The sequence below is a fragment of the Microtus pennsylvanicus genome, chromosome 4 (assembly GCF_037038515.1).
Source record: "Microtus pennsylvanicus isolate mMicPen1 chromosome 4, mMicPen1.hap1, whole genome shotgun sequence".
Taxonomy (NCBI): Eukaryota; Metazoa; Chordata; class Mammalia; order Rodentia; family Cricetidae; genus Microtus; species Microtus pennsylvanicus.
Genome location: NC_134582.1, coordinates 129,634,117 through 129,648,806, shown reverse-complemented (window position 1 = coordinate 129,648,806; position 14,690 = coordinate 129,634,117). Strand labels below are relative to the sequence as shown.

General features: G+C 46.2%; 1 protein-coding gene across 3 annotated transcripts in view; it reads left to right on the top strand.

Moving 5' to 3' along the window:
• Positions 1 to 14,690, top strand: part of Dclre1c (DNA cross-link repair 1C) — a 43,174-nt gene that overhangs the window by 2,696 nt on the left and 25,788 nt on the right. For 2 of the 3 annotated variants that reach the window (XM_075970479.1, XM_075970478.1), the window contains exons 3-9: positions 1,978 to 2,062; positions 5,165 to 5,224; positions 8,520 to 8,575; positions 9,057 to 9,158; positions 9,656 to 9,728; positions 10,044 to 10,184; positions 13,165 to 13,266. In XM_075970479.1, coding sequence (XP_075826594.1) covers positions 1,978 to 2,062; positions 5,165 to 5,224; positions 8,520 to 8,575; positions 9,057 to 9,158; positions 9,656 to 9,728; positions 10,044 to 10,184; positions 13,165 to 13,266 — 619 coding nt within the window. The remainder of the gene's footprint in view (positions 1 to 1,977; positions 2,063 to 5,164; positions 5,225 to 8,519; positions 8,576 to 9,056; positions 9,159 to 9,655; positions 9,729 to 10,043; positions 10,185 to 13,164; positions 13,267 to 14,690) is intronic. The other variant, XM_075970480.1, reaches the window with a different exon arrangement.

Here is a 14,690-nt window from a genome sequence, read left to right as displayed (position 1 = left end):
GAAGGAAGCGTGTGACAGCAACAAAGCCTAGAATAGCTGGCTTTCTGAGCTTGTCTGTCTCTTGAGAGGCTTCTTTAACCTGGGATAGCTAGTTTTTACATCCTGGAAGAGCTATGGTGAAGTAGGCTTTTAGTCCAATCACTCGCAAGGCAGAGGCACAGACAAATCTTTGTGAGTTTGAGGCCAGTCTGGTCTACATAGTAATTTCGGGTTAGCCAGGAAGACATAGTGAGACCCTGTCAAAATAAACAAAACAAATCCCAAGGGAGAGTCAGGAGGCAGGCATATTGTCTGGAGAGCACGCTTTAACAGTCTTGCAGTTGCCAGGTGTGGTGACATGCCTCTGTAATTCCAGCACTGGAGAGGCAGAGGCAGACAGATTCATGTGAGTTTGAGAGCAGCCTGGTCTACATAGTGAGTTTCAGGACAGCCAGTGCTGTTACACAGAGAAACCCTGTCTCAAACGTAGATCGTGGTATTAAAACAAAATCTACTTTAAGCAAAGTAGATCTTCCCCCTTTGAAGTGGTTTTTCTCAGGTGTCTTGCTACAGTGACAAGCTGGCTAATGAAGTACCAGTATACCATCAGCCATTTCAGACCTGTCATTGAGGAGGAGGAGGGGACATGCAGGGTCCTCCCCTCCCTAAGAAGCCCATCGCTTCTCTTATGTTAAAACCATGTGCTGGTTTTATATTTAAAAAAAAAATACAGTATTTGTATTTTAAATACAAATACTTTTGTACTAAAACAAAAACAAAAAGAGTCCTGCAATTACTTCCATCAGATTCTGTAGTCAAGGCAGTTACAGATATCTGCCCATTTCAAAATGAGGGCTCATAAGCCGCTCCTGTTAGGGTGGAAATGTGTGGGTGTGGATAGGTGTGTTCGAGACACAGTCTCACCATGTAGCCCTGGCTTATGTACCTCAAAGAATGCAAACAGATGGAGTATACAGTGTGTGGAAATATAATTCAGCATGGAGTGTATTCCTAATCGCCAAGCTATACCATGACATTTTTAGAATTTCATAGAAATTAGTATCTGTTCACTAGAAATGTAAATACAAGGACCGGAGGTGCTGCTCAGGAGTAGAGCGCGGCCAGCTACGCAAGGCTCTGGCTTTGCTCTTCAGCATACACAGAAAAGTAGGTTTATATGAAGCAAAAAGCAGAATCCTCTGTTCCCAGCACCCTCTTTCTGTTTCCTAGAATAACTTAACATTTGGTGGTATCCTTCCTAGTTGTACCTGACCACATACAAGCTTTATTTTTTTTCCTCTTTTCATGATGGGGGCTCATTTGCTAGGCTACACATTAAGCCCCCAGCACATGGTTTCAACAGAAGAGAAGCAATGCGCTTCTTAGGGAGGGGAGGACCCTGCATGGTGACGGGACTGAAATGGGTGGTGGTATACCGGTACTTTGTTAGCCAGCTTGTCGCTGTGGCGAGGCGCCTGAGGGAAGATCTACTTTGCTTCCTGGTGGCTCCAGCGCTCTTAGGCTCCCAGCAAGGCAAAAATGTGGCAAAAGACATGGCAGATGAAAGCTGGTCCCTCCTGCCGTGAAGCAGAAAGGAAGAGACAGGGAGGACCAGGGATAAGGTCTACCTGCCAAGGATGTGTCCCCAGGGACGTCCTCCCCCATTAGCCCCGCCTCCAGTAATGCTGTCATATCGGTTCATGACTCCATCTCAGGGTTTATCCGTGCATTTGGTCAGAGGCCTTCCATACCTCCAAAGCCCCGCCTCTTTCTGAACACTGTCCTGGACACCAAGCCTTAGCACGTGGGTTTTAGAGGGGCTTTTATAGCCAAGTCATGGCAGCCACTGCCATCACACTTTCCCTGTTAACTGATTGTGATTTGCTGAAGAAAGATCATAGCCCGTGAAATGCATTGCTGACCCACCAAGGTGACTTGTTGTGAATTCTGCTGAAACAGCTTTTCTTCCATTCTGTTTTGGTTTTTTTTTGCTTTCAGTTTGAAGGTTTTCCTGTACTGTTCTCCAGTTACCAAGGAGCTGCTGTTAACTAGCACAAAGTACAAATTCTGGGAAAAACGAATTGTAAGTTGCTTGTAATTTTTAAATTGTAATTTTTGCATAGCACTACTTTGTTGTAGACCTGGGGAGGAATTTTAGAGGCATCCTTTTGAAAAACTCTTTGGAATTATTCAAAACTCCTTTCTTCACACATTATAGATTCACCATTAGTTAGAACAGTGGTATTTGCTGTGTAATTCAGCGGTTTAGGAGTCAGCAACTGGTTGTTTCTTGTTCCGCGAGAATGTGCTTTAGGTCTTACACTTGACCTACATGACAAAAAAAGAATGAGATATAGAATGCATAATTTGAGAGAGAGAGAATGGCGGGAGGGGGAGGGATCTCGCTATGTAACTTTAACTGGTCTGGAATTTGCTATATAGTCCAGGCTGACCTCAAACTCAGAGATCCAACTGCATCTGCCACCTGAGTGCTGGGATTAAATGTATGTGCCACCATGTCTGACCCAGAATGGATAACTTTTATTCTGTAAAAATGAAATGGATCTCTCCTCCAGAAGGTAGTCAAAAGAAAATTTTAAGCTGCACACATAAATGTAAACATGGCAGACAAAGTCCTATTATGAACCTTATTATCTAAAGGAGGAGCAGATTTCTCAGTGGAGGTGAGAAAAATTAAGAAAGCTCAAAGACAGGCCAATACTAACCTAGATCTAGATAAAGCAAAAGGATAGATTTTAAAAAGAAAAAAGAAAAGAAAGGGAAGGAACAGCATAAACCCAACAGAAACCCAAAGTGCCAGTGTAGTGGTTTTCCATCATATGGAGTAGAACTGAAGGCCACAGAAGCCAGCCAAACAAAAGGCCAGAGAACCGAAAGATCCACGGAGGATCATCCGCTGTGATGAGAAGCTGCAGCTCAAGAGGACATGAACATATATGCCGTCAACAAAATACCTCTCGCTCAAAGTGATGCCTGCTGGAATCTGTCATGTCCACTGTAGAGCGTGGGGTTGGGGTTAGGATTGCTGTGGAGGGCAGGCTTTAAGTAACTGTCAGACATCTGCACAAAGGGTAGTGTCTAGTCTGACAGGTGACAGCTTTCAAGCCCCGCCTCCTCTGTCTTCCCTGCCCCACACCTGGCAGGCTCTGCCAAAAATGGCCAGATCAAAGCAAGCCCAGGCCAACTTCTTTACCACAGCGGCCAGGTGCGCAACTCAGAGGTGGTGCATGCCTAGTGTGTTTGGTCCCCAGTGCTACAAAACAGAACGTGAGACAAGAGCCTGTGAGGTGGCTCAAAGGGAAAGGACTTGCCAGCAAGCCTAATGACCCGAGTTTGACCCCGGGACCTCTATGGCAGAAAGAGAGATCGAACTCCAAGTGAGCTTCTGACCTCTGCGTGTATGCTCACTTCTCCTCCACTCCACAATAATCCACTAAATGTGAACAATTATCTCTTAAAAAGGAAACGAGACAAGAACAACTTTGCACAGACCGAGCCTCCAACAGTCTGTGATAATAAGGAATCCAGTGATTCGCAAAGAATGGGATGATGAATAAATAGTTAAGGGGACGGAACTCTGATAACTCGATTTGATCACGACACATACAAACCAGATTATTGTTCTGTACCCAATAAGTCTGTGTTTCAATAAAAACAGCTGCCAACATCTGCTGCCTCTAAAGCCACATCAGCCCCTTTCACCCTGCTTGGGTGTTGCACCCAGGAGATCCCGTGCTAGGAGTAGCCTTTCATCATGCGTGCCTATCCCCCTGCCCACTGAAGGATGTCAGTGTCCCCTGCAGATGTGTCGCGGCAGCTGCACTGCTCTCCCTTCGCCTCTAGACCAGGCTGTACCGCTGCCCTTAGTCTGAGGCAGTCAGGAAGTGGGGAAGAAAAGACATAAGCTGGAATTCACAAAGGCATCTAGGGCCCGGGAGGGCAGCCAAGCCATGTCAGCATCTCCTTGCAGCCTCGATTAGTGCTGACCGCCTGCTTTGGTACTGCGTGAGTTACGGTCACATTGGCCCTTGACTCAGGGGAGTATATAAACCCTGTGAGCCCAGCGCTAGGGCATTGGAGAGAGGAGGATCGCTGCTGCTCACTGGCCAACTGCAGGTTTAGTGAGAGACCCTGTCTGGAAGGAGGAAAAGGTCATGGAGGAAGACACCTGACGTCAGCCTCTGCTTCCATACGCACATGCATGTTCACAGGAACACATACGTACCAACGAGGTGTCGCTGTTCTGAGGACCAGGATGATCAAAGAAAGAGGGTCACTCCAGGATGTAATGGGGCTCTGAGGCAGCAGGGAGGCTCAGCCTCAATGAGCTGAACCTCAAACAGCCACGGAGAAGCATATTTATATCACACCCCTGCAGCTTCATAGTCCTCATCATGTGCACGTCCAGGACCCTCTTGTGACCAAAGTACTGCAGGGGCTGTAGAGCTCCTTCAGAAACAACGTAAGTCTCTGAAAACCATGCTCCTTCAGAAACATCATAAGTCTCTGAAAACCATCACTGACTGAATACAAAGGATGACCTCAGGGCTCAGGTTCACCTAGAAACAATCCCAAGACTGTTCATGCCAGATACAATGGCTGTACGCATTTGTCCCCTACAGGGAAATCTATCTAGAGCTGGTGCTGCAGCTCAGCTGTGGCGTGCTTAATGTCCCACATCCATGCACACGCAGATAGGAAAAGTGAAGAAAATGAAAGGTCTCCAAAATCTCTTCAAAACAGTCTCCAGCCCAGTGGTTTCATGATGCAGCATGAGCTGATGCTCTTCATCTGTAAATGGGATGTTTTAACATTTGTCCCCAGTTACTGTGTGTGTGTGTGTGTGTGTGTGTGTGTGTGTGTGTGTGTGTACTGAGAGTGCATATGTGAGATTACTGTATTGCGCCGTATTGTATGTGTGTATGTACTAAGTGTATGTGTGTGTGTGTACTTAGTATATGTGCTGAGTGTGTGTATATGTGCTCTGTGTGCGTGTGCTGAGCCTGGAGCCTAAGGCCTATCTATACACGCTAAGCAAGTGCTGTAACACTGAGCTATTAAAGGTATTTTTGTTTTGTTATGCCATTTTCTTAAACTACTGATTTTACTGAAATCACAAATGGTTACATGGAGTCTATAACGTCCTCACTTAATCTCTTTCCAGATAGCAATTGAAATTGAAACTCCTACCCAGATAGCTTTAGTTGACGAGGCATCAGGTGAGGTAACTATACATATTTTGTATTTTTTCTTTGTGCTAAAATGATTCTTTAAATTTCTCTTTAATTTAGAATGCTCATTTATTCATAAACAATAATTTATGAATGAAGTAAATTTTTAGAAAAACAACCGCAACATTTGTGAGTGTTTTGATCCCTATTTGTTGGGGTTCTCTCCCCATGGCCTGGGTTCTCTCCCTGTGGCCTGGGGTTCTCTCCCTGTGGCCTGGGGTTCTCTCCCTGTGGCCTGGGGTTCTCTCCCCGTGGCCTGGAGTTCTCTCCCCGTGGCCTGGGGTTCTCTCCCGTGGCCTGGGGTTCTCTACCCATGGCCTGGGGTTCTCTCGCTGTGGGCTGGGGTTCTCTGACTGAAGATTGGGGTTCTCTCACTGTGGGATGGGTTCTCTCACTGTGGGATGGGTTCTCTCACTGTGGGGTGGGTTCTCTCACTGTGGGGTGGGTTGTCTCACTGTGGGGTGGGTTCTCTCACTGTGGGGTAGGTTGTCTCACTGGGGTGGGTTGTCTCACTGGGGTGGGTTGTCTCACTGTGGGGTGGGTTGTCTCACTGTGGGGTGGGTTGTCTCACTGTGGGGTGGGTTCTCTCACTGGGGTGGGTTGTCTCACTGTGGGGTGGGTTGTCTCACTGTGGGGTGGGTTGTCTCACTGTGGGGTGGGTTGTCTCACTGTGGGGTGGGTTGTCTCACTGGGGTGGGTTGTCTCACTGTGGGGTGGGTTGTCTCACTGTGGGGTAGGTTGTCTCACTGTGGGGTAGGTTGTCTCACTGTGGGGTAGGTTGTCTCACTGTGGGGTGGGTTGTCTCACTGTGGGGTGGGTTGTCTCACTGTGGGGTGGGTTGTCTCACTGTGGGGTGGGTTCTCTCACTGTGGGGTGGGTTCTCTCACTGTGGGGTGGGTTGTCTCACTGTGGGGTGGGTTGTCTCACTGTGGGGTGGGTTCTCTCACTGTGGGGTAGGTTGTCTCACTGTGGGGTGGGTTGTCTCACTGTGGGGTGGGTTCTCTCACTGTGGGGTGGGTTGTCTCACTGTGGGGTGGGTTGTCTCACTGTGGGGTGGGTTCTCTCACTGTGGGGTGGGTTGTCTCACTGTGGGGTGGGTTGTCTCACTGTGGGGTGGGTTGTCTCACTGTGGGGTGGGTTGTCTCACTGTGGGGTGGGTTCTCTCACTGTGGGGTGGGTTGTCTCACTGTGGGGTGGGTTCTCTCACTGTGGGGTAGGTTCTCTCACTGTGGGGTGGGTTGTCTCACTGTGGGGTGGGTTCTCTCACTGTGGGGTGGGTTCTCTCACTGTGGGGTAGGTTGTCTCACTGTGGGGTGGGTTCTCTCACTGTGGGGTAGGTTGTCTCACTGTGGGGTAGGTTCTCTCACTGTGGGGTGGGTTGTCTCACTGTGGGGTGGGCTCTCTTGCTATGGGCTGCAGTTCTTTCACAGTAGCCTGGTATTCTCTCTTTGTGGAGTCTTAGCTATTATTTCTCACACAGGGAGAAGTAAGAGTTCCCCTTAAGGGCACTAATCTGTTTTCTGGGGGTTAACTTCAAGAACTAATCACCTGTCAAAAGCTTCTTAGTCAAATTCCCAGGGGTCACTGTTTGAACCCCCAGCTTCAGGGAATGGAGACATTCAGTCATAGATTGTTAGAATTATTTCAAACATTAGAAGGACTAAACATGGTATATTTATTTTTTTTAATTTTTGCCAAATCTCTCTCCATGTTTATGACAAGAATGTTATTTGTTAATAGTACACAATGTTGTCATATTTATTGTTTCTTATATATGGAATATAAAATAGTGGTTTGTTAATATTTTTGAAGCAAACTCAAGTACAATGGCTATCTTCTTTTTTAATATTTTTTTTATTTACAAATAAAGTCTCTGCCCAAGTGATAAAGTTTACTTTTCAGCCTTAATTTTAGAGCTAGTACTTCATGGATGTATTGTTTAATAGTAAATAAACTGTAGGCCTTAAAACAAAGCAAAGCCCAATCTAAATGACACCAAGGGCTAGGGGGATTTGCCTGTTTTCTGGCAACCAAGTTAGTATTTGCTCTGTAGTCTATTATAACATCATCATATGTGGCTCTGCAGTGTGGAACTCAGGAGGTGACCATTTAGATGCTAGAACATAGGGTGTATTCTTCATCAATTTCATCCTGGTAGAGCCAGGTTTGGGTAGCAGGGGGGACAAGAAGGGAAGGAGAGGGAGAGAATAAGGGAAGGAGAGCAAGCCTGAATTTTGCAAGTATGACCTGGGAGGGATGTTATCATTGGCCTTGCCACCTGCAGATGCTTCCTCCAAGCCCAGCACTGAGCACCGGGCAGGCTCTTGGGGTCTTGCTGTGCCGCTTGTCTGTGCTGTGCCGCTTACACGCCTTGTCTGTGACCTGGCTTTTGTGCAGTGTGTCCCCAGCCCCAACCTGGAGACCCCCGTTGAAAGGGGCCTGCAGGATGAGTACTGTGAGAAGAGGCTGAGCAATTATTACTGAGCAGTGAACCATTGCAGACAGAGCTCTGCCCGCTTCTCTTGAGAGCTGGGGAGTCAGTGGTGCCCGGCAGGCTCTGTCTTAAAAGGACAATGCCATGTGATGAGCTGGGACCGGGCTGCACCCACTCCTTTTTTCTGTTAATAATAGCATTATTACAGTATTCATCAACACACAATTCACCCCCTTGAAGACCTGATAGCTCTAATGCATTCACAGAACTATCCGTACACCACCGTAGTCAATTTTAGAATATTTTCACCACTCAGAAACCCTGTGCCTGTTACAGCCACTCCCATCCCTTCCTGTCACAGCTCCTGGTGGCTGTTGTTTTCCTTTCTATCTTTTTGGACTTGCCTATCTGTGGAATTATTATACATCATGGGACTTCTTTCTCTGAGCATTTTTCAATAGGCATCCCTGTATGTGGATGGCATGCATATATAGAATCTTATCTTTATGGCTAAATAGTATCCCATGGTGTGGACAAACCTCATGCTGGTTATCCATTCATCCGTTGCTAGACATTATGAAGTGTTTCCACTTTGGGGCTGGTGTGAGTGTTTATGCAATGAATGTCCATGCACAGATTTTCTCTTGCGGCCATTCTTTTGTGTGTGTACCTAGAAAAGGAACCGAGTCCTGTCATAGCTCTGTGTAAGGGAGTGGACAAGTCCACTTCTTCCACAGTTTGAAGAGTGAGAGACTGAAAGAGGCGACGCTATGAATTATGAATTAGGCTGCTCCCCATGATGACTTTTGTACTATTTTTGTACTATTGTTTTCTTTTCTTTTTTCTTTTTTTAGAAGGAAGAGGTTGTTGTGACTCTCTTACCAGCTGGTCACTGCCCAGGATCAGTTATGTAAGGGGCCCCTCTGTTCCCATTTCTTCTTATATAAGTATGTATTATGTTTGTAGAGATAACTTTTTAGCATTTAAAGGGTAGTATGTGTACAGAGATAGATTTCCTTTTTCTGGCAGTGTCTTTAATCTTTCCTTCAGAATTGAGCTTCGGAAACCGAGATGAAGACCCCATGCAATGTGGCTTTCTTGGTGTACATACCTTAAATTGGGATTTCCTCTGTGTCTCAGCTCTGTCGTATCACGGGGATGTTTCTCTCTCTGGAATGCAATGATTTGAGTGTGTATTAGGAAGTGCTAGAGTATTTTATCGTATTTATTTTTGCTCCTCATGGGGAAAAGTGCTAGTCACCAGGACTTAGCACTGCCAAAATTCTAACACTACCTTGTAAGGCATATGTTTGGCAGGAGGCCTTTGCTGCCATGTTAGCTTTCTTAGGACTTTGTGATTTGGAAGTTACTGAGATACATTTATTTTTCAGGTTTTTATTCCAGGGCAGTAATGGAACTGTCTTATACACAGGAGACTTCAGACTGGCAAAAGGAGAAGCTTCTAGAATGGAGCTTCTGCACTCTGGGGGCAGGTAGAGGACCTTCTAAAATTCTTGTCTGTGCAGGTTGAATAAGTGTGTGTGTTTGTGTGTGTGTGTGTGTTTATGTGTATGTTTATGTGTGTGTGTGTGTGTGTGTAGGTCAGAGGATAATTTGTGGGAGTGGGTCCCGTTTCACCACATGGGTCCTGGCAATGGAACCCAGGCTGTCAGGCTTGGTGATCGGTGTCTTTACCCACAGAGTCGTTTCTCTGCTCCAAAATCTGAACTCGCTCTGTAGACCAGGCTGTCCTTGAACTCACAGAGACCCACCTGCCTCTGCCTCCAGAGTGCTGGAACTACAAGTATGTGCCAACACCAACTGGCTCATAAATATGAATTTTATTGGATGAATATTGTTCCAGTGGAATTGATGGACAATAGATTTGGAAGTGGAGTGGCACACACTTGAAAATAACTCAGGTTCTACATCATTTTATACACAATTATGTCCCATGAAATAGCTAACAGTATTTTTTTCTTCTTCTCAGAGTAAAGGACATCCAAAGTGTATATTTAGACACCACATTCTGTGACCCAAGGTTTTATCAAATTCCAAGTCGTGTATGTCTGCCTGGGGTGACGGGGCTGCCTGGGGTGACGGGGCTGCCTGGGATGATGGGACACCTGGGGTGATGGGGCTGCCTGGGGTGATGGGGCTGCCTGGGGTGGCGGGGCTGCCTGGGATGATGGGACACCTGGGGTGACGGGGCACCTGGGGTGGTGAGCTGGGAACGTAGCCGCCTGTCTTGTTGGAATGGCTGGTGTAGGCTATTACAGCAGTTATCCCTTTGGGAAGCAATTGCCTCTGAATGTTGAAGAGGAGAAAGGTTAATGAGTTCCTTCAAAGTATCTTTTTTTTCCCCTTTGGCCATCTAGGAGGAGTGCTTGAGGGGAATTTTGGAGCTGGTTCGGAGCTGGATCACTAGGAGTCCACACCACGCTGTGTGGCTGAACTGTAAAGCAGCTTATGGCTATGAGTATTTGTTCACCAACCTGAGTGAGGAGCTGGGAGTCCAGGTACCTCTCTTTTTTCCTAGCCCCCCTTCCTTGCCTTGCCCGTCCCTATTCCCTTCCCCTACTCCTTTCCCTCCTCCTCCCCAAATAACTGAAGATGGGGTGTGGGGGGTTGGAGCATCTTGCCAAAACACAGCTGCCTCTTAGAAGTCACCTCATCTTTATAGGTACATATCCTCGCAAAAAGGCTCAAAACATCTCAAAAATATGCCCCAGGGGCAAAGTATTTTTTCCCAAAGTGTGGGTTATAAAATAAATATAGCAATTGTGATCAGTATCAAAGTAAATTTGAACCCAGTAATATCCAGTGATACCTGGCTGTATTGCTTGCAGCTTAGGTATTGACAGTGAACATTTACTTAACCGATTGGAAACACACATATACACATGAATATGGATTTCTCCTTGATTGTGTGCTGATCAGGTTGCTATGGAAATCGTATTTCCTGCTTTGACTCATGGCCAACAGCACATGAAGTACATTGACTTGGAGCTAGTCAATGGGTCAGTGCTAGGCATGGTGGGAGTTTCCACTTGTCCATTTCGACCACTCTTTCCCAGATGTTTGATGCTGGCCGCTCAGACCCAGGGCAGAAGAGCCTGGGGTATGTGTGGTGGCTGTTGAGCATGCACCTCCTCCTCCAGGGCACTCAAAAGTGTCTGGAACTTTTGTGCCTGAGAGAAGATGGATTTGAGATAATCACTGAACAAAATGAAACATTGGGACCAGGTGGACATTTGTAGTTGTGTGCTATTAAATACAGATCCACCCGATGACAAATCTGTGCCCAGGCCCTAACAGTGACCCACAGTGTACTTCAGCATTGTTAAAATGATCTGGTTTTGCTGGGCATGTGACTCAGTGGCAGAGCGCTCACCTGGCATGCACAAGGCCGTGGGTTCTATCCCCAGCACTGGGGGTGGGGGGAATCTAGTTTTTCTGTTTGAAATTATAAAATTCTAACCTTCACTCTCTATAAATGTCTGTCTCTCCTTTCCAGTTCCCAGGTCTATTTCTGGAAGTTCTTCTAACCAAATATTTTGATGTAAAGACATTAATTATCCATTTTGAGAAAGATTTGGTTTTATCGGGGGTCACTCTGCCTATGTGTTTGATATTAAAATGGGCTTTTAAATAAAATTATGGTAGTGATAATATTCACACGTATGCGCGCATACACACACACACACACAGACTCATTTACATTACCTGTCTTTTAAATTCTTCTTCATACTCTGTCTCTCTGATGTGTAGTGGTGGCAGTTATTTGGGGGGAATTTCAGGGGTATGTAAAGAGTGGAAGCCACAGCTCTGAACCCTGGAGGGAGAAGTGGGGGGCAGAGAGGCTTCAGGGAGAAGCTTTTGATGGTGGCCCCAGAATTTCCTTACATCCCTTTGGCAGAGATGGGGATAATCCTAGAATCAGGAGTTTACAAAGAAAAAGTGGTGAGGTTTCCAACTCAGGTGCCTCAGGGATGATATGCGTCTGCCTTCCCGGTCACCGCTATTCCGATTCTCTCCCACGGTTCACTCTAGCCCTCCCCATCCTCCTCAGAGAGCCTGAACGGCACATTCACTATTTTCTTTCTTCCTTATTTTCTTTCATCTTTCCTGGGATAAAGGGGTGCATTGCCCAGGTCTGTCTGAAACTCACACTATAGCCAGACTGGCTTCAAACTCATGATCCTCCTGCCTCAGTCTTCTGAGTGCTACGATAACAGAAGCATCACTATACCTGACTTCCGTTTTCTCTGTGTGTCTGTGTCTGTGTCTGTGCAGTGCATGGCTCTGATTCTGTGTTTAAAGACAGTCTCTCATTGGCTCTGTGCAGTGTGCATGGGTCTGATTCTGTGTTTAAAGACAGTCTCTCATTGGCTCGGTGCAGTGTGCATGGGTCTGATTCTGTATTTAAAGACAGTCTCTCATTGGACTGGAACCCAGTAGGTGGACTGGCTAGAGGTATGCCCCAGGGATCTCACCTCCCAATTGGGATCACAAGCTCAGGCCGCCATAGCCAGATTTTTTGCATTGTTCTGGGGATCAAACTTAGTTCCTTATACCTGCAAATCAATGTTTCCTGACTGCCCCTCTCCCCAATCTCTTATCTTTCCTTCCAATGGTCATAAGTAAATCAGCTCTAAGTCCAACAGGCCAATCGGGTAAGCAGTTGTGCCTAAGTTCTTTCTGCACCCTGCCTTAGCAGCAGCCAGCACAGTAATTGACATTATTTCTGTGTGTTTGTTAGTCTCACACCAACATGAGAGTGTTACAGTTTTAATTTTGTTTCATGATCCTAATATCAGTTTAGGCACTAATATCATCTGCTTTGAAAGACCCAGAAGACAAGCTTGGAGTAAAAGTGACATAATTGGTTTTAATACTTTAAACTGTTACTAGCCTTAAATTTCTCCAGGTCAGCCACATTTGAGTATTTGTTTTTCTGGATCTTTCTCTCCTCTTTGCCATGTGAAGTTCTATGGGGTAGGACAATCTGGGTCCTACTTTTTTTTTCCCCACACCAGCTGTCCTATGGGGCATGTCGTTTGCCATTAGAGTGGTAACATGCATGCCACACAGAACATGTTACAGTTGCTTCTCTCCCTCCTCTAAGTGGGTTCTGGAGATGGAATTCAGGGCCACAGCTTCTTTAGCCCACACTTGCCCCCACTGAGCCATCTCACCAGCCCAGTGGGAGCTTCTTGGTTGTCTTTGTTGGCTTTGGCGTCTGCTGTAGTGCTAGAGTTTAGAATTGTTTGACATCCTGGAGATGCATATTCAATAGGAACCAAATGATTCTTGAAGGACAGTATTAACACAATCAGGGGCAATCTATGGGATGGGTCCTTTGCCTAGGGACACCACAGCTCAGAACGAGACTGCAAGAGAAAAGATTCATCCACTAACCGGACAGTGTCCCCTGGAATGTGTGTCCTCTTTCTGCATTTCAAACAATGTGCTTCTTCTACCTGCTCTTCTACACAGGTTCATGTGGACAAGATGGATATGTTTAGAAACATGCCTGATATCCTCCACCATCTCACCACGGACCGAAACACCCAAATCCATGCCTGCCGCCACCCAAAGGTACTGAGAAACATCTGTCCTGTTCTTTGTGGGACCTGAGAGATTGAGATCAAGAAGGCACCTCAGAAACTCCCTTTCGGAACTCTTCATGATCCTAAGCTGTTAGCTGGAGGTCGTGCAGTTATACATACCTATATTCCATGAGCACGTACCTCGTAATGAAGAACACACACAGATTCTTAAATTCGTACAGAAAATTGCTTCTTCTACATGAAGATGGAGATTTATTTGTAATGAAGTTATTAATCTGTGCTAGTTGTAATTTAAGCAAATATTAATTCTTTGAAAAATGCGTGCAATCAATTTTGGTCATATTTGTCCCCTCTACTCTTCCCAGATCTACCCACTTCTCCCTGTTCATCCACCTGCGTGTGCTCTGTTATTTTGGTCAGTTTTAATAACCCATAGAGTTCAGTTTGTGCTGCCCATATTTTCCTGGGTGTGGGGCCATCCACTGGAAACAGCTGACCTGCCAGAAGCCACACCCTTAAAGAAAACTGACTCCCTGTCTTCCGGAAGGCATCATCTGTCCATAGCTCCCCAGGAGCAGGGTCTGCTCGGGAACTTTCCCACTCTGTGTTCATGTGTGCAGCAGTTCTGTCATGGCTAGAAGACAGTTTGGCTCCTGTCCCCATAACCTCTGGCTCTTCTGTCTTTCTGTGCCCACTTCCATGATGGCCTCTGAGCTTCAGGGGTGGCGATGTGTTAGAGACGTCTTGTGGCTGGGCACCACCCACACACTTACTCCCTGCATTTCGGCCAGCTGTTTTTGTGTCCGCCACCATCCACTGCACACAGAAACTTCTCTGATGAGGTCTGAGAGCCATACTGGTCTGTGGATAGAGAGATACAATGTGGAGGCCAGGATGATACTATGTCGAGCTTATAATTTAAGTAAACATGTTCACAGTGTATTGCTACTTGTTTCTGAGACTTAAGACAGGTGTACGCTTGAAAACTATAATTTTCGGGCTGGAGAGATGGCTCAGAGGTTAAGAGCATTGATTGTTCTTCCAGAGGTTCTGAGTTCAAATCCCAGCAACAACATGATGGCTCACAGCCATCTGTAATGAGATCTGGTGCCCTCTTCTGGCCTGCAGGGACACATGCAGGTAGAATGCTGTATACATAATTAAATAAATCTTTATTAAAAAAACTGTAATTTTCTTCTACTCACTTAAATATCTAGGCATAACCTCCTTCCAACTCTGAAGGCAAAACCATAGTGGTGGAAGCCCAAGGAAGCACCTCAGGTGTCTTTGCTGCTCACTGTCAGTTTTTCTTTTACTTTTTTTTTTCTCATTTTTTTTTATTGAGAAAAGAAGAAAAAAAAAAGTTTCCACCTCCTCCCAGCCTCCCATTTCCCTCCCCCTCCTCCCACCCTTCTCCCCCTCCTCCCACCCTTCTCCCCCTTCCCCCACTCC